Source organism: Haemaphysalis longicornis, unplaced genomic scaffold (genome assembly GCF_048455015.1).
Source record: "Haemaphysalis longicornis isolate Haplotype H1 unplaced genomic scaffold, Haemaphysalis longicornis Haplotype H1 scaffold_10, whole genome shotgun sequence".
NCBI lineage: Eukaryota > Metazoa > Arthropoda > Arachnida > Ixodida > Ixodidae > Haemaphysalis > Haemaphysalis longicornis.
Window position 1 is genome coordinate 67,652,706 of NW_027526204.1, and position 20,185 is coordinate 67,672,890.

The 20,185-nt window shown below is 48.5% G+C and overlaps 1 protein-coding gene across 2 annotated transcripts in view; it reads right to left on the reverse strand.

The window, feature by feature from the left end:
- Positions 1–10,815: 10,815 nt before the first annotated feature.
- Positions 10,816–20,185, reverse strand: part of LOC144158667 (uncharacterized) — a 39,598-nt gene continuing 30,228 nt past the window's right edge. Inside the window, exon 5 of one of the 2 annotated variants that reach the window (XM_077689699.1) lies at positions 10,816–11,161. In XM_077689699.1, coding sequence (XP_077545825.1) covers positions 10,942–11,161 — 220 coding nt within the window. In that variant the 3' untranslated portion in view covers positions 10,816–10,941. The remainder of the gene's footprint in view (positions 11,162–20,185) is intronic. The other variant, XM_077689700.1, reaches the window with a different exon arrangement.

Sequence of the window (20,185 nt, forward strand, 5' to 3'; positions counted from 1 at the left end):
TGCCACTTACCGTTTGTTACCCCCTCACTCAATGCCCTGCAATAGGGGCCGGTAAGCTATGTTTCGACCAAATAAATACTAAAAGCAATGCTTGAGACTTTTGCAAAGTGTCGGATTTAACATGCACTTTTAAACAATTTTGCTTTTTCCGTGGAGTTTGTGAGAAGTCCGCGGTTTCAGTTAGTGTGAATAAAACAAGTATTTGCATATTCGAAATGTTTGTCTACCACAGGAGCACCTAATGCGGGTGAAGGTTTTGTGTCTCGTACAGAAAAAAGATCATGTAACACCGAAATTATTCCTTCTTTTGGATGAGCATAAATCCATAAATTAAGTTTTTGAATCACCACTTCTATGCTTTTATGTATATATAACCCCCAACTCAGCCTGCCGTTTTGATCTGTTCACTCATTCCCTCGGACCAGATGGTTCCGGTGTAATGTACTAAATGTCTAGCGTTTAATGGGCTAAACGTAGCGGGAATCGAACAGTTCCAAGACTTCTAAGTGTTTGTGTTCGTCGCATACACACCTCACCTATTCAGGGCGTAATGGCGGGCAGCGGAAAATTTTGCACCGCGTCATGTCTTCAACGTTCACGGACGTTGTTCACCCAAGAACAGTTAAGGCATTTTCCCTCCATACCAAACATTTGTCAGATCCACGAATACCACGCAGTGCCTCATGCGCAGCAGCACCAGGTGTTGGATTCTAGGCGACCACTGTAGACGTCTCCTCAAACTTCACCCGTTTTGTTGTTATCTTATTCCAACGCAACGTATCTGTATGAGCTTCCTTGAGGTTTCTCTCTATGGACCGAATATAACGTAATTTGAAACATTGCCTGTACTGTTGTGCTTTTAGTCCGTTTAAACGCGCAGACCCTGCATTAGCCTATTGAGTATTTTGCTTTATCCCACTGCCGATTTGCTGCCCAGAAACTAGGGTAGGCCTTCTACCAACGCGTGTTCTAAACAAAAATAGAAACACGCAAATATAGCGATGGGACTACAAACGAATCTGTAACCTATTTTGAGGGCTGTCAGTTCTGTCATTTAATTTTGGCAGAAGCTGCTTGTCTAAACAACACATGTATGCGGTAACCCCAACAGGGTCGCCATTATCATTTAGAGAGCGCACACGATAAATGATGAATAGATTGAAACTTGATACTCGTCAAGTCGTATACCTGCAGGCTGCCTCAAACGCTGTGTTGTTGAAATGCCCGTCGTGGTCTGGTCTTAACTCGGGTTGGTTTCCATAGCGTGTTTCTATATAAAAAGCAGCAGCCAGCGATTGCCATAGGCGTGCATTCTTGTTCGTCAGGAGCATCTAATAAAGAGGAAATGCATATAGTTCGTGTGAGCGCAAAGAGAAAAACAATACTTTATCTGGGATAATACCACCGATTAAGTTGTGCGATTGTCCTTTAGAAGCTACCATGCTGCTGCTGCTCTGCGAGTGCGTGCGCGTACGTCATGGAAGTAGTTCGAGTTTGCACATCTCAAGTGTTTGTACCAAGAAAGCAATCATTGACTAGGAGTGTTTTTCTGTGGATATAGGGTGGGGCTGTCCTCAGCAGATAGGTATACAACCAACCTTTACACCGGCCAGCGCCACGATAGTCTGAAAAAATGAAATGTTTTAAATCAGGCCAACATAATTTACATCCTGCTTGCTGAGCACAGCCAAACCATTGCATATATTGCATAATAATTTTGTACGGTCTTTTAAAGATCTTTAAAGCGGTTTTTAAAGCAATAACAGCAATACCTTCAGTAGGCAGACTGTTGACAACAATGGACCCTCCGCAGTGCCTCATAAAGCTTATGAAGTAAACTATAGAGACATTCCGCCGGTGTGACTAGGCGTCCTCTGCGCCATTCGGTTTTTACGACACGCTCGCACGAAAGACTACAACGACCCTTTAAGGACTCTTTTAAAAATATCGCCCTTCTGCCCGCAAGACGGCGAAGGTGAGCCTCTCCGCTCCTTGTGCGCATAAAAACTCGACATCGTGGCCTTGGCCCAAAAAAGCTGAAAGGGTAAACATTTTTTGCAAAAACACAGGGAAGGCACACTAAGTATATAAAACAATCACTGACCTGCCAGCGGCCTTTATTGATTAGCTGAGGTGCTTGAACTTAACAGCACGTCTCCAGTCCAGGCCGTTCTCAACAACCGCCACAGGCCTTCCTCGCAAAGTGGTAAAACAGCAAAGATAGAGCGGGATCCGCGACAGATGCTTACGGGGGGTGAAAGCAAGTGGCCTAACAAGCACGAGCAGTTTTTTTTCTGCATGTTTCATTATAATGCCCTGGTTTTTAGAATGAGCCTAGCAAGGAAATCGTACAAAAGCCTAAAGAGGAATATTTTCCAACTGCCCGGTCAGTTAAATGGTACAAGTAATTGAAGTGAGCATAAAAGTTGTACAAAGCTTGGTTACGTTGTGCAATAACTCAATGATGGCCGAGGATAATAATTCATCTCCAATTACCAGAAAGCGCCCGTACACTGAAAAAGTCATGTTGCCTCCCAGGACCTACGCGACAATCTTCCGCTCGCTCCTGCAAACTTCCGTCTCTATGTAGCGTGCAGCATTAATACGCGTGTCGGCGGAACTCAACAACCAGTATGACGGCGCGTCTGCGTGACGCCATAGAGTTCCTCATCTCACGCAACGGCATTCACAGCCATACCCTGAGCCGGCACTCAAGTGATAACTTATATCCCGCACATATATCTTGAAAAAACAGCAGCGTTACAGGCAAGGTGCAGAAAGGATCTGCCATGGCGCTCACACGGCCACATTTTCAGGAGTTCCGGAAATCGATTGCACATGCAGTATTCAAGTTTCCAGGGACTCGCACATCGCCAATGCCCGAGATTACCTTTGTAATGCCGTCATGCTCTAAAAGTGCACTGTGCCTTTGGCATTTCGAATCTCAGTTAGGCTCTAAAATGCCCTTTTTTATTGACCTATCTCATTTTTTGCGTCCGCTTATTGACGTCACGTCGTGCAATAATTTCCTTCAGATTACCGAGCGATAAAGGTAACGCTGGGTGTTCGCATTGCCAACAGCGGTGATAGCTGAGGCATAGGTTTTCACCCCGCGAATGCTGGCACTGTTAGCGTAGACGTAGAGGTTTCAATAAATAACATAAAAAATATTCTCAGCAATTGCCTTCTCAGAACCAATTAGAGACCCTTTTTCAGTTCTTATTACATCGAGCTCAGAAGGATATCCCCATGTATCCGGCTTTTTTTAGAAGCACAGCAGTGGGCGTGTGCACGTGTGTGCGTGAGTGCGGGCGTGTGTGGCCGTGCATCTATGTGCGTGCGTACATGTTTGCGAGGATACCCCTACTCTGTAACCGGCACAGAGCAGTACGTAGTGGAGGTCAATGAGACAAGCTAATGTTCTGTGGGCTTTAGGTACTCGTGGGATTGAACCAGTCAATCAGAACACGTATTCTAATGCCGTCCTTATATAAAAAAGGGGCTTCCATTGCCTGAAAGGGGTAGTTAGTATTCAATAGAGGGCCAGGTTTAAAGAGTCTTATTGAACCCCACGAGGCACACGCGTTGTGAACGCGTCGCAAGGAAGAGTTTTCTTGCTATATTACTTCAACTGTGAGAAGGATATCCCCATGTATCCGGCTTTTTTTAGAAGCACAGCCGTGGGCGTGTGCACGTGTGTGCGTGAGTACGGGTGTGTGTGGCCGTGCATCTATGTGCGTGCGTACATGTTTGGGAGGATACTTCGCACGCATACTTCGTGGCGCGTTGCAGACATCCAGAACGTCCGGTGATGTTGCATTAGCTGATGCAATATGCGCCCGGTGTTCCTTTCCGGCTTCTCATTTTCCCATATGGCCTACACAAACTATCAGAGTGCGCCGAAACAGGCGTAGCCTAGCTTGAAGTAACGCAAAACGTGATTGCATTCCGCTCTGATGGTTGCTTCAGAAAGGCTAAGACGAGAATTTGAATGCCTGAATCGAATACATTCCCCAAAATACGAGATGGAAGCATAGCCGGCACTTTGCTGACGCTGGTATTGGAATAATCGACTCCGGTTTGTTTGGGCCTCCAGGTCACACGATTGCGGTGAAAAGCACCAATTGCCTGCCTTCAATGAGTGCACATGCAAAAAACCGCGGCCACCTTAAAGAGAGTCTTCCAGTCCGTCCTTATGTATGCGTCTCGATTGAAAAGTTAGGCCAAAAAACAGCGGTTGAAAAATGCTTAAACATTAATTATGTAAAGGTAACATCGTTTGAAACCACAAAAACCTCTTTATTGGCATTACAAGTCCCCATGGTTGAGCGTAAAAAATCACAGGCATATTTGGTGCAAACCGTAAGTTCTTAATCAATACTATCAGTGTTTCCTTATTTATTTTTGTATATTTGGTTTGGTTTCCGTGATCACTGCCGCTGGTGGCGCAAGTGGTGTCTAGGTATATAAGCATACGCATGCTGGAATGAAGGGTCTTTTGTTCCGATGTGCACTCAAGTTGTCTAGTCGTTCATTCATCGGCGGCACACGCCGCCATTACATTGGCGACGAGGATGCTCTTTTAGAAGGGGGCGTGGTTTTTGTGGTTTTCCCCAACGCTTTCACGCCATGAGTGTTTCCAGACTGGCCCCAACTCCCCTTTCCTGCCCATGCCTGGCCCCCCTGCGGTGGCCTGGCCTCAATGAACCCGCATGTTCGAGAATTTCCTGCTCGCATCTGGTGCTTCGGACTGTGTGCCGGACAGCCACAAGGCTCATCTACTCCACAGCCTCCGCGTCAAAGGCCAGCGCATATTTCACACTCTGCCGCTTCCATCTTCGGCCAACGCTAAGCTCGGTGAGCAATCAACCACTGACACAGAATCGTGAGCTAGCAAGGACACTACTCAGACAAAGCATGAAGCGTCGTCGTACGATATCGCTGTCGCAGCGCTGCATGCGCACTTGACGACAACATTGTTGCGGTCAAACGGCACCGTTTTCGTGGGCGCATACAGCAAGTCGGTGAAGGAATCAATGAGTACGTCACCGCGTTACGTGAGTTTTCTGCTACGTTCTCTTCTCCTAAGAAGATTCCCTGCATGAACAGTTCGTTGCGGGTGTATTATCTCGGAACTTTCGCGAGCGGTTGCTTCTTGAAGGGTCTTGTCTCTGGTTCGCTCGAGCTGTACTGATAGCGACGCAGTTTGAACCGGCAACCAATGACTTCCAACAAAGTTTCTACTGCATAAGTTCAGCGCATACATTCTCGGGAAATCACCGAGCCGCTCGTACATTCTTACGCCGGCCCCTCGAAGCGTTCACGCAGCCAAGAGGCGCATTGTGACCGCTGTGGTTGACCTCGGCACAACGCTGCTTCATTCTGCTGCCCCACCAAAAACAAGCGGTGTCATGGCTGCGTTATTATGGGTCATTTTTGCTCGGTTGCAACCGAGATGCCACTCCAGTTCATGAGCTATATGGCAAAAATTCGCCAACTGTAGAAGTATTGAGCATTCTGGCTGTGACGACATCCACTCGTCTCGCAATCTATATAACAGTAGAAGTTGTTCGAATGAAGTTAACTTTCCTCGTAGATTCTGGGTGATCATTTTCAATTTGGACGAACGACCGGTTTAGGCAGCATTTTGAAGGACACGCGCTTTCAGCTCCCCAAATTAGAGTACTGGATTGTTCGAAGAAATCAATTCTAGTGTGTACAATAACTTTGCGAACAATAACTGCACAGCAGTTCTTCTTTTTATGTAGTTGAGCAAAGAACCCCGCTTTTGGGTATTGATGCAATTGAGGCGCTCGGTCTGAAGATTGATGGTCCGTCACTACAGTGCCTTGAAACGAGAGCGGTGCGTACTAGCGCTCGAACGGAGCACTCCTTCGTCAACACGGAAGGGGAACAACCCATTCACCTTCCAGCAGAACTAGTTGAGGAGTTTGGGGCTATTTATGATCCAGGACTTGGCATCGCGAAGGGTTTTTTGCACCGCGTCAAAACGCGATCAGCAGTTCAACCAGTGGCTTCAAACCTGAGGCGGCTTCCCCTCTCACGGCAGCCACTAGTTTCAGAAGGACTCCGCCGTTTAGAAACAATGGACATGATAGAGTGATTAGAGGCATCGGAATGGGTGTCCGCCATTGTCGTCGTTGAAAAGAAGGATGGCGACAAGTAAACAAAGCCGTCGTAACCGATAGCTTTCTTCCTCCTGCCGCCACCCCCTCATACCGAAGATCTTGTACAGCCCTCTGGTTAGCGCTCTTAGCCGACGCCTTGGCGCCGGCTATGAAAGACGAGAATAAAAAAAATGAGCGGCGCGTGCTTGGTGCGCCAGCACGGCACGGGCAGTTCGGCTCCGAAAGCCTGCCACGCTGGTACTTTCTCTCTTGCGCTGCGCTGCGACCCCGCGGTACCCGAGAAGCTATTGTACAGTCTAATGGGCGAAACACACTTTTCTAAGCTGGACCTCGCGTCCGCTTACCATCAGGTAATTCTTCAACCCGAGAGCCACGATTTACAGGCATTTATAACACTCGACGGCCTCTTTCGTTTTAAGCGCGTGTGTTTTGGGCTCGCTTCAGCACCATCTGCTTTTCAAAGTATGATGTCGAAAATGCTTCAGGGTTGCAGCGACGTCCTGTTCTATATCGATGACATCATTGTGTTCGGGAGGGCTGAGAAGAGCACATGACGAATCTTACCGCAGTGATGGGGCGCATTAAAGAGTCAGTTCTCAAAGTTAACATAAAATGCGTCATCGATGTGCCGGAGCTTGCGTTTTTGGCCCACAGGATAACCGCAAACGATATTAGGCCCTTGAGGGAAAACGTTGCTTCCATGCGAGTCACTCCAGCACCCACTGACCCAGCCAGCCTTAGACCATTTCTGGGATTGGTCGAACCAATACGTGTTCTGCCAAGACAGGGGCAGCGATTCGTTTGTTCTGAAGAAACAGACGCTAGTTTCAGAAAGGCCAAAGACGCGCTGGCATCTAGCACTATACTGAGAATTTTCGATGCATCTTTTCCATTTCTAGTGTCCACTGATGCATCAGAGTACGGGCTTGGAGCTGTCCTACAGCAGGTAAATGAACATGAACTACACACTGTAACTTACACGTCTAGAGTCCTCTCGCCAGCTGACAGAAAATATTCAGTAGGAGATCGCGAACCGCTTGCCTATGTTTGGGCGTGTGAGCGGTGGATTGTGTACCTATGGGGGCGCCAGTTCACGTTGCTCACTGATCACCAAGCCTTGGTGGCATTGCTTTCAACTAGAGGGACAGGAAGACGCCCCATGCGGGTATCGCGATGGATGCAACGCCGGCTATGGTACAATTACACTGTCGAGTACCACAAGGGGCCCCTAAATCAAGTGGCGAACGCACTATCACGCTTACCCGCGTCTCCCTTTCAGGAAAAAGAATCGCTGTTAGATAAAATGGCATCAGTTCTCCAAATTCCTTCTTGCATTACCAGAGATCAGTTTGAGCAGTCCCAGTCACAAGATAGCACACTGTAACAAAGCAAAATCCGTGTGCAACCTTCGTGGCCGGCACACAAATCCTTATCGGCCGATCCTCAGCCGTTCTTCAAAGTACTTGACGACCGTTTTGGGGTAGGCAATCTGATCTTGCGCGGCGAACGGCTTGTGGTTCCCACATCGCTTACGCAGCTGGTAATCGCCTCAGCGCAAGAGGCTCATCCCAGAGTGGTGCGAACAAAAGCGCGGCTGCGAGAAAAATATTGGTGGTGAGCCATGGACCGCAAAGTCGAGCAAGGTTTCCACAGGTGTAGCATATGCCAGGAAGTAGAGAAGAGCGTCAAGGGGCGAGCTACACTCTTGCATCCGGGCCCCTTTATAGAGCAGTCGGGGCTCAAACAAGGCGTGGGCACTGTGGGCCTATTCGAGAGGGCGCCCTAGAATTGCAGGTATGCGATCGCGCTTGTCGAATAATATTACAAATGGCTCGAAGTGCACTTCTGCAGCAAAACAACAACCAGCACAGTAATACGCTTCATAGTGACCGTGCTTGTACACGAAGGCTACCCAGAAGAGGTTGTTTGCGATAACGGTCCACAATTTGCATCTCGGGGGTTTGAGGCATTTCTGCGATATCGTGGCTTCCAAGTGAAACATTCATTAGTGTACTATCCACAAGCAAATGGCCGAGTGGAGTGCTTTAACAGAGTATTAAAAAGCTTCATTCAAGTAGCGGTTCTTGACAGGCGACCCTTGATCCGGGCGGTAACAGAATACCTTGGTATTTACCGATGCACACCGCATGGTACAACGGCAAGGGCTCCAGTTCTTCCGCTGCATGGGCGGCTGCCAAGAACTGGGTTAGATGTCGTCGGGCATCCGTCGGTCACCTTCTTTGATGATCCTTACTTTGAACTCCGTCGTTTACGTGAGCGAATGAAGCAAAACCATCAGGACAGAAAACGATACACGGACGCTCGGAGGGCTGCAAGGGAAACCAGAGTTCACGTTGGAGGCTTCATCAGAGTCAAGAAACCCACAATAAGATTTAAGGGCGACCTGGAATTCAGCCGCATAAGAGAAGCGATCATAAGGAAGGGACCATCCTCTTTCCGCCATGATGACGGCAAAACGTGGAATGCATCGAAGTTCTCAAAGGTGCCACGAGCCTCTGCTGCCCTTTATACTTGGGGAAGAAGCAATAGAGCTAGTGAAGGTGGGTCTCCGCCTGCATGTGAGGGCCCTACCCCAGAGTATCCCACGAGGACTTCAGCTGCTACTCCTGCTGCTGTGCAGGCGCCCAGGTCTCCTTCAGCTGTGCAGGCGCCCACGTCGCCTGATGCTACGCAGTCATCCAGGTCTCCAGGAGCAGTCACACCGCAACGCAGGGCGCAACCACCGAGAAGGAGACGACGGCCAGAGCGCTATGGCTACACCGTGTAGTGCGCGAAGTTGTGCTGCAGCGAATGGAACTTATGCATACCCAGAATGGTGGATTTATTTTGTAAATAATGTGATCTTGCTTGTATTAGTATATAGCTTTGTGCATTGAACAGCTTGTATTTTTGTATTTTATTTGTGCATGTGTACTCACGTACTAACGAACTATGTTACTAATCCATGTACCTGTTTTTAAGAAAGGGAATGTGTAGTAATTTGGTTTCGGTTCCGCGATCAGTGCCACTGGTGGCGCCAGTTTTGTTTAGGTATACAAACATGCGCATGTTGGAATAAATGGTTTTTGGTTTTGGTGTGCACTCAAGTTGCCTAGTCGTTCATTCATTAGCGGCACACGCCGCCATTACAGTTAGGAAGGCATGTTGAATTGCTTTCTACATGTCAAACAAAAACTAATGGTTGGAAAGGTGTCGCAGATAAGCGAGCTCGGCGCAAACACAAACCAAAAGGCGTCCGCATCGCTGCTTCTCGCATAATTTTAGAGAACGCTCCAACAGTCAGCCCAAGACAGCTGCGAACGCGGGAAGATTTGAATTGAGCGAACCGTCTTAGCTCAGTTGAGCCCTCTTGCACCCTCCATTGCGGTGCCAAATCTGGCACCCTCCACTACGGCTAAATCTCACAATCAATCAAACCAATGAGTGTCTGCGTGGTGAAGTCTTTGAGAATACACGTTTATTCATAACCTCTCCAAGCGTCCTCATCTGTGTACTGGTCCCAGTCGGCAATGTGTCTACCCGAAAATAATCTCTGCGGTCGCCCCTGTGGGGTCACGCGTGGGGTAACGCAGTGGGGTCACGCAGTGGGGTCACGCAGTGATATCGGATGCGACACACCCCCATCAAATTTGTGCGACGCAATTAGAGCGCCCAATGAGAGATAGCGAGACTGCCATATCCTCTTTATTCGATCCGAAAAGATTTCGTTGAGATAAACGCTGAATTTTGTTGCACAGAATACCGGCCATGATGGACCTCTGCCCAAATCGAATGACTGACGCTGAAGAAAGAAAATGTACGCACTTTATTAGGGTCTTCAAGAAAGTGCTTCAAAAAAACACTGGATTCCCCAGAGAAAATGCGTATGAACATTTATAAACTTGCAACCTATACACGACACAATCTGTTTATTTTCTCAAACCAATAGAGGGTGTGCATACTTTACAACTTTCGGGCGTCCAAGCTTCTTTGGTGTTCATACAAACCGAAGCGGAAAAGTATTGCAAGAAGAGGCAGTGCAAAAATCGTAATCCCATGGACTGTAACAATTCACTTGAACTTGCCTCTGTGTGAACGAAGCAGCCACACCGATTTCGAATGTGTTAGCCACGATTTAACAAAACCGGCACTAAGCTTGGAACAGAGAGAGAACGAAATAAAAAATATTATAATTGGATCCAAAGGTGTGGCGCTAAATAGAATAAGAATATTTGAACAAGGAAAGAAAATAAAAAACTACTTGCAATGTCTTGTTTTTTATTCTTTGTCAGCTTAGCGCTGCACTGTTTTACCAGCTGAGCTGTTTAAGGCCGAGCCTTGTCATAAGTCTACGGTAGGTCGTGCGTCACGCAGGGATAAGAGCAGGTTCCCAGGACAACGATTACAGGCACACTGGTCTCACTGCCAGCGGCCTCGCACGAAGCAGTTCCCTGACCCTCCGATGAAGGGCGCAGTGGCTTCGTAGAGCGGTTTTCCATTCCTCTCAAGCCAGCGAGAGCGGTGGGAGGAACTTGCCGCTGACGGGTAGCTGCCGGTTATTTAGCGCGAATCGAAGAATTTGGGTGGCGATGGCACTGCCGTACCCTGGCGACGTTCGCCTATAGGCGTTTGAGCCGACACAAGACAACTGCAGATCCACTGCAGATCCACTGGGTAGACAAAGTTTTATTTTTTGTTCAAGTGTTAAAAAGGCTTTACAGTGGAAGCGTAAAACAAATGTGCTATCCCAGTGTCCATAATTCGAGGGGAAGCGAAGTTTTCTGTTTATTTATCATAAAGCATGCATCCAGCGAAGAGAATAGAAAGTGATTAGGCACAGTAAAAACCCTTGGGGTGCCAAAGAAGAAGCTGAAGACGGCTTGTAGTCGCAGCCCATGAGCAACGCCATTGTTTCTCGAACTTTTGAGTACGCTGCTTTCGCCCTGCTGAGAGGAACAGAGCACGGCTGGCCAAGTGACTCTTCGCGGCAGACCCATTCATCTATGGTAAGCCTGAAAAGAACAACAGATACGATAAACAGTGTGGATAAAAAAATGTTCGGGAGCCAACTTTGCATTTCCGGATGTTGTGGGGGAAGACACCAACTGTGTGAAACACACCAACGCAGAAGTTTTTTTTTTTTACGGCCAAAGTTCGTATTGCTCTACTTTCTGGCACACAGAGGGCAACAGAAAAGCGCGAATTGCTTCCGAGTTTTGCAGGCACTTCGCGTCATGCAAATACCTAGATCATCAGCTGGCCTTTTCGTAGTTTTTGTTAGGCATGGCATGGAGGTGCGAGGCAGCCAAAAGACAAATACCACGACTGAATGGCTCACGGGTGGTTATCCCAGAACCCTCACTAGCGCTGACGTAGTCTCAATTCCCCGATTTTGTTTCCGCGTCCTGCGTGCTGTTGGCGATGGCGGCAACCCGGGGAAAGAAAATAAATGAATAATGGAATGGAATGGATAAGTTTAATACAAGGAGGCCAATAGGCCCTGTTGTGGCATATGGGGGAAAAAAGTAGGGGAAGATGTTTCATGTGAAACTTTTCATTCCACGGTGAACGTTAACATAGCACGTTATCTCTTCTTGCGCCAATAGGGGGGCCGTACTCACAGTTAAAATAGTGGCGAGGACACTCTGATACGATGATCAATCGGGTATCTAAAAGGAGCCGTTCGGGAGCCACAAAGGGTGTGCCTTAAAATACACCTAGAGAGAGGGTGACGATCCGCCATCAAACTACTTTTAAAGAAACCGGTTTTAGACCGAATTCCGTAATTTGCTGTAACATTTGGGGGTTGTCTGTGACATGTTGGGTGTGTTCTTCAGCAGACGTAGGGCGCACTTGCGTTGTGAGAAACTGGCCTCGGTGAGTTAAATAAGCCGAACATGCCCACATGAGTTGGGAAAGGTGGGATGACGTCTTCTCCAAGGACGTCCGGAGTGTACGGCGAGTCAGCGTAGAATTCTTTGGCGAAAATTTCCGCTCGTGTTGGCAGACACTGCAGAGGAGCAACAAAACCAGGTGGTGAAGCGTCGGCAAGCCGTTGCCAGTGTACGTTCTTAATTCTAAGGTATGCATGCTTCCAGTTCAGTTTGCATGCGTGTTGTGGGTCAGGCTCCTGAATGGACGCGAGAACCTTGGGAGGATTGTGTAAACTCTCCCGGGCATCATTATGCGCCGACTGGTTTCCGGCCGCTCCATATGTGTGAGCAGGTGTTCATATCGGGTGTACCTTGAACTCTTCGTGAGTGAGGTCACGTATTTTGTAATGAATGTTGGTAGCTAAAATCTTTATTGCAACAATAGGTGCAGTTGGGAAGGTACTCGCAAGGTGTAGGGGATCCATAGTCCGGGATCCCTCGCTGTGGCTGGCTGCGCGGACTCTGCACCACGTCAAGCTGAAAGGTAGGGTTGTTGCTAGTCAACCGCGCCACCCACTGTTGTATGGAGGGGTTGGCGGTTGTTTGCAGGTCCGGTATGCTTTGGCACCCCAACACCTGATGGTACAGGGTACAGGGCGCTGTGCAGTAGTTGCAGGTGGCTTGATAGCCTGCCGGATAAATGGCAAGAAAGGTCCGGTATGGATATCTGTTTGAAGTAGTATAATCGTTGTTGCTTCATTCCTTGCGAGTTGGTGATGTGGAATGGGAAAATACGCCGTCTTTGTCGGTATTCCGCCAAGATATCTTTGTAGCGCAAGAGAGATTGCGGGTTAGGTGGAAGTGGTGGTGACTGCCCCGTGAGAGAAATGGCTACGAGTATATAAGTGCGGGTGGCGGCGTGATCCGCCTCATTCGCCTCAAGGGATTAGTGTTGTGGCACCGAAGCTATATAAATTTCGGGAATGCTAAATCTCGGTAAAAGAAGACGAAGTGCCGTTTTAGAAATATGACCTTCTATGTAAATTCTGCAAGTTGCCGGAGAGTCAGTGAGTATGGGGATTTGGTTTTCCGTAGGGGTGATGGTGTCGGCTATCGCGTCTCCTTGAAGAGTATCTAATGCTGTGGTATTGATTATGCAGGATGGGATTTAGTGGCCGCGTCCATTCACTGCACAGGTTACGTGGCCGGGGTGGTGCGGATAAGGGGATGCGTCTACATAACAGGAATTGAGGTGGTTTGTATATTACGCGAACATGGCTCGTTCTCGGGTTATTCTTCTGGCCTTGTGGAACTGCGGATGCATATTTCGTGGTGATGGGGCCACTCGTACCTGTGGCCGGATCTTTAAAGGTGTGCTTGTTTTCTGATCTTTACCCGGTGGAGTCATATAACCAAATCGGTGAAGAGTAGCGCGATCCGCCATCGTTTTACTGAAGCGCTTTATCTGATAGGTGTAATGCGCTTCCAGTAATCCCTCCCAACTGTTGTGTACGGCTAATTGTAGTACTTTGGATATCGACGTCTGCGAGGGCAGCCCGAGTGAAATCTTGGCGGTTTTGTGAATATTTATATTAAATCTGGCTTTTTCATTCGTTTTAAGGGCTAAGTACGGGGTTGTATAGGTGATTCTACTTAGAAGGACTCCTTGTATTATTTTGAGCGTACCGACGATGTGCGATGCGCTGAATTATGTGCGGCAGCTGGTTCACAGTTTTCTGGAGAGGAGCGATTGTGTGGAGCCCCGAACCATTTTTGGGGAGAACAAGCCCAAGAATTCTCAAGTGCGGCACATTTGGGACGGGTCGCTCATTTATGAACAAGTTCGGGTCAGGTATGGTGAACTTATTTCGTTTGAGGGTGCCAGCACTAAGTGTCAGAAGTCCCCATTTCTCTAGGCACATTCAAGACCTCGTTCTCGAAGGTATTTTTGCGCCTTCTCTATAGCGGCTTTAAGTGCTTCTTGTCGTTCCTACATGGATCCTGTAGGGGTCCATAAGGGTAGATCATCGCCGTAGATGGCGTGAAAAAGGTAGGGAATATCTCGCAATAATGGTGGGAGGTCCTTCTTGGCAAGGTTTAAAAGAGTGGCCAGATGACTGAGCCCTGTGGGGTACTGTTATATTCGTGTATTCCACTGTACTACAAAGCGAGGGGCTGCAAACGGGGCCGCCTGTGCCCGCCACTGCTCCGCTTCTCGGGCGCGGGGCAAACGAGGGAGAGGGCTCTTGTAAACAATAAACGCTCCCCCGATTTCGAGCGTGGGAAGCCAGTCGTCTCTACACCAGCAGTGCGTCTTTCACGAGCAGCATGAACAACTGTCGGAGTACTGATGACAGGTCTGGTAGAAAACGCCTGTAAAAGTTGATGAGCCCCACGTAGCTTTGCAGCTGTCGGACGTCCCCGGGACTTGGCCCCTTCAAGACGGCCTCAACCTTCTTCGGTGTTGGGCGCAGGCCCTCTGCGTCGATGACGTGTCCGAGGTACTCCACCTCGTTGGCGAGGAAAGTGCATTTTTCTAGCTTAAGCTTCAGGACTGCATCTTCGAGTCGTTGCAGGACACGGCTCACATTTGTGAAGTGCTCGGCGTCGTTCTTTCCGGTCACAATGATGTCGTCGAAATACGCGGCGACGTGAGGCAAGGCCTGCAGCAAGTTCTCCATTTCTCTCTGAAAAATGGCTGGAGCCGAGGAAACGCCGAAGGGACGCCTGGTGTTTAAAAAGACCTTGCGGCGTGTTGATCGTGCAAAGCGTCTGCGATTCTTCGTCCAGCTCCACTTGTTGGTACGCATCCTTCAAATCAAGCCTCGTAAACTTCTGACCTCCGGAAAGCTTGGCCCACAGGTCCTGGACTCTCGGCACTGGGTACTTTTCTAGCACCGCGACAGGATTAATCGTCAGCTTGAAATCTCCGCACACGCGAATACTGCCGTCTTCCTTCGCAACTGGAACGATCGGGGCCGCCCATTCAGGCGTTCTGACAGGTACGAGTACTTCTTCGCGTTGCATTTTTTCCAGCTTTTCTGCAACCCTGTCCTGAAGTGCGAACGGAATCGTGCGGGGCTTCAAAAACTTTGGAACTGCACCTTCCTTAACGAATAGCTTGGCTTTCACTCCCTTGAGGGTTCCAACGACTTTCGGAGAACACGCTCTTGTAGCGCGAAAGCAGCTCGTCCACGCTAGAAAGTGACTTGATGGACGGAACTTCGGTGAGGTATAGATCGAGAGCACTAATCCAGTTCCTTCCTAGGAGTGTATGGCACTGGTCAGGGGCGAGAAACGGCGGCAAAGTCGCTTTCCGGTTGCTAAACTGTACCAGAACGGTAACTTTACCCTTGACAGGTGTTACTTTTCCCCAGTAGCGTCTCAGAACAATGTCCGAGGGCTCTATTGTTAGCTCAGGAAAGCGCCCATGAAACGCTTTCTCTCCCATGATGGAGACGCTGGCCCCCGTGTCGAGCTCCATTCGAAGCGATTTTCCGGCTACTTCAACAATTGCGAAAAATGGCGGAACGGTTCCGGAACTTTCCATTGACCACGTTTCGTATGTCGGTGTCCGACAAGACGAAGGAATTTCCGCGCTCCCTACAGCATCCACTGGATGTAATCTTTTCTTGAATCCTTTGTTCAAGTGATTTTTGCTCTCATCGTCAAACGCTTTCTTTGAACGGCATACTTTGGCTAGATGCCCCACCTTACTGCATGCGCCACATCGTGCCTTAGCATGCTTGGAAGCATTTGCGTAGTGCGGATCTCCACAGCGGTAGCAAGTTATCTGCCGTTGCACCGTCGCCCTCTTCACGACATGAATTTCCTGGGTCTCCTCCATGCTCGGTTTTCCCATCAACATGCTTGAGTCATTCTTCGCGGTCTCCATTGCAACGAGGAGTTTCACAGCAGAGTCAAACGTTAAATTCTGTTCTTCGAGCAGGCGGCGTTGCATTGTTGCGTCAGGTATGCCGCAAACGAGTCGGTCACGAAGCGTGTCCGGTAGGAAAGTGCCGTACTCACATTCTGAAGAAAGCTTTTTCAAGGCTGCGATGTAGTCCCTGACAGCTTCTCCAGGTTGGCGGGTGCGACTGTTGAATTTGAAGCGTGACACCACGACGGAGGGCTTGGGCATGTAGTGGCTCGACAGCACGGTGAATATCTCGTCTATCGGCTCTTAGTCGGGAGACTTCGGAGTAAGCAGGCTCCGCAGCAGCGAGTAGGTTGCGGGTCCGCAGCAGGTCAGGAACACCGATCTTTTCTTTGCGTCCGGAGTGTTGCTGGCGTCGAAGAAAATTTTAGCGAGCTCCAGGTACTCCGTTCACGCCGCCCCTTCACCGTGAAAAGGTTCCAAGGCACCTTCGGTGGCAATGGTTGAACACGAACGAAGTACGTGCAATGACCTGCACAAAAACTGAATTTACCCTCGTCGCCAGAACTGTTATGATCGTCTCAGGGGAAACCCCAGAAGTAAGGACGTTACGAAGGCGCCCGGACCGGGCGGCAGCGCTGAGCGCCGCGAAGAAGGAGCAGACGCACTGCTGGTGTAGGGACGACTGGCTTCCCACGCTCGAAATCGGGGGAGCATTTATTGTTTACAAGAGCCCTCTCCCTCGTTTGCCCCGCGCCCGAGAAGCGGAGCAGTGGCGGGCACAGGCGGCCCCGCTTGCCGCCTCTCGCTTCGTAGTACAGTGGAATACACGAATATAACAGGTACCATGAGTGATCATCTTGACAGGGGCAGACCGACAATGAGCAATTCCAATGGTCGCAGTGCGTTTCGTAGAGACTGCAGCAACGTAATTGTAGACACTCTGCCCCCAATGAATTGATGAAAGGCCCTGAAGGATAGCGTGGTGACTGATGTTATCAAAAGCACCTTTTAAGTGTAGAGCCACGATGCAGCTTTTATGGTTCTTGGAAAGCCGCTCAAGAATGTCTTCTTTAATTTGAATGAGTGCGTCCTGAGTGGAGAATTGTGGGGAAACACATACATGGTGCTCGGAAAATGCTCCTTCAATGAATGAGGAGAGACGATTTTGGACTTTATGTTGAAATAATTTTCCTACGCAGGATGTTGTTGATATGGGTCTTAAGTTCGGTGTTTTTAACGGCTTTGCAGGATTAGATATTAATGTTAAATCGGCATTTTTCCCTGAAGAGGGGTTTATCCCTTTAAGAAATTATTATTTATGTATTCGTGAAGGGCTTTTATGGCTTCAGAGTCGAGATTGTGAAGGAGCTTATTCACAATTTTGCGCTTTCCAGGTGTAGTACGTCTTAAGAGGTTGCACGTGGTGCCTTAAAATTTCGGCAAGGGTAAAAAGGACATCCAGCTCGGGGTTAAGGGCGCCATTGTTCGATCAGAGACGAAGCGTAGGTTGGGTGTTGTCTTTCCAATACTTTTGTTTGTTTCGAAGTGTTCCCGGATAGGTATGAACAGGTAGGCTTAATTGATGCGCTTTAGGTGATTTTGATTCCTTGTTTCCCATGACGGATCGAAGGAAATGCCACAGTGTACGGGTACCCAGTGCACACTAGGATTGCGTAAAAAATTGAACTGTTTTGTTGGCTTAGAGTTGTAGCATAGTCTGCTGCTTCCTTGGTTAGTTTAGCTCTTTTGAGACGTATTGTTCGATATTTTGGGCTTTTTCCATCGCTTAATTAGCCCCCTTCGGGCCTGTCACAGATGCAGGAGGTGAGCATCTGCAGCGGTGCAATCTCGCGTGAGAGAGAATTTTTTCGTTTGTTTTTGGGTAATTTCTAGATTCTCTGTGCCCATTCTTCCATTTCTTGGATGGGACTGCCTTGTGCTCGTTCGCGGAATTTCCGCCAATCAGTTATGCCGGGCATTGCCGATCTTTGGTGATTCAATGTGATAGTGCAAACTCTGCAACTGAATCAGGTAATGGTCACTGCCCAGCGTTTCGAAGAGGCATTCTATGTTGGATCTTGAACTCCATGTGTTGAAGTAAGATCGGGAGTAGCAGCTTGAGAGACAGTATTTTCGATACGGGTGGGAGTGTCTGGTGTATTGCACAAATGCAAGCTATTACCTCGTCTGGCATGGTGAAATTTCCCTTTTTTGTTGCCCCTGAGATGGCCCCATGCTGTGTGTTGCTCGGTAAAATCACGAGTTATTATGGATGCATGACTCCTCGCACTTTGTTTGACTGTGTTGAAGTTATGGAAATACGTAATCCAGCTGGGCTTGCCAAGTTCTTCGCAGCAAAATTCGACCGTTGGGTGAGCCTTTGCACTGCGAGCTTAACCTGGTCGAAGATTTCCGAAAACAGAGACTGCCGCGCCCTCCCTTTCTCTTCTCTTGACGCGAGCGTTCGTTGATCAGAGCGTTCTTTGAACAGCTGGGTGACGCGTGACAACACATTGCGGCACCTTATCAAACATCCATCGTATTTTAAGCACTGCGGAGTCAGAAACCACTGCACGTGCCTCCCGCTAGCCTCCCGGTAGCGGGAAGGCAATGTTGGTGCAGCTACGTAGGCTACGTACTTTTAGGAGCGGAGCTGACTTTGCCCGGTGTAATGTGTTCGACGCCATCAGAAAGCCCCAGGTCACAGTTACTCGCGCCGTTTTTCATGGCTCGTGAGTACCCGCTTTACGAGGAGCACGCATCGACTTCAGGCTTCCACGGGGTGCTTGCAAAACATTACCAAGAGAACAGTTCACGTGCGTCCGCGCCTTAATAGTTGAGCACAAGACAGCTCGCGCTACAGACGCCCAGTTCGCGAAGCCAATCGCCTCCATTTCTGGCTCGTGCTGAAGCGTTCCACGTTGGGAGAAATGTGAAAGCCTGTAGAGAATATGATCCCATCCCGCTAGTCATACAGGGCGAACTCGACGATATAGCTTAATATGGCGATGAGTACTACTACCACAGTGAAAAAGCGACGGCGGATTATGTAAATACACAAATTCAAACCTAATGCATTGCTTACCGGTTTGGCGTTCAGTGATTGCATAGAAACAAATCATCTAGCTTCGCTATGGCTCAAGCCTTGCGCGACTCAGTGCAAGCGTCACCAATTGTTTATTCTTTTATACGTACATTGCATAGTTCATCATTGCATCAATATTTGCGAGGCACTCTTTCCGATTACGGAGTAATTCCTCTTGGTGGTTTTACACGGGCCACGAAGACAAAATGCAAGTTTTTTTCTTTCAAAAGATTGCCTTGTTAGAATAACGCTGACCCCACTTTTAACGCAATCTTGACTGAAATAAGCTATATAATTAGCAAAAAAGAGAATAGAAATGCGACCCGCTAACTCATTTCCCACACTAGACCTTATGATGTAATATCAACAGCTGTGCCATTGGTTGAGGCAGGGAAAAGCAAAAGCCAGATGGGCAGGGCTTACAAGCTTGCAGAAAGGGCGAGTAGCGCTTGCATTTAATGCATCTCTATTTATAGCAGTTCGAATGGTGGGATGAACAATGGAAGTCACGAACGCACTCGAAAGTACAGAAGCACAAGTGCGTTCTGTGCGCAATATGCCGGTTACAGCTGCACAGCTGCCCGGCGCGTTGATCTTACGCTGGCCAACTGGCTTAGGCAACATTGTCTTGTGTGACTCTCCTTGACGAGCTCACCGAATGTTTTACGAACCGATTACTAGTTAACCTAACCAACAACTTCAGGTCCAAATTTGATCCAAAACAAAGGGAGTGCGAACAGCGGCTCCAGGCGAGATCGTAGTGCCATTGAGAGGATGCACGGTAAACTAAGCAACAGAACACGTTTAGTCGTCCGCTTCAGCCCCAGTCACCATACTTTACATTCGTATGAAGTACCTGCTTTGCAGGCGTCCTTTCTGACGTCATGGAATACACGATTTAGGGGGACACGTCAAATCTTGGCCTAAATGGTCCGATTTCGCAGTTAATAGAGAATCCTTTTCTGCAATACAAGCGCTGGGGTCATTATGAAACACCTAATCAACCCAAAAACGTAAATGTATGTTTTGTATTCATGGACCCTTTTATACCCAGCAAGTTCAGCTAGGTTACCCTAAGACTGTGGCTAAGGCGTTGTGCTTCTGACTGCAAGGACGTGGGTTCAATCCCGCCTATGATGGCTGCGTTTCAGATGGGCGCGAAAACAGAAAACGCCCGTGTACCTTGATTCTGTTGCTA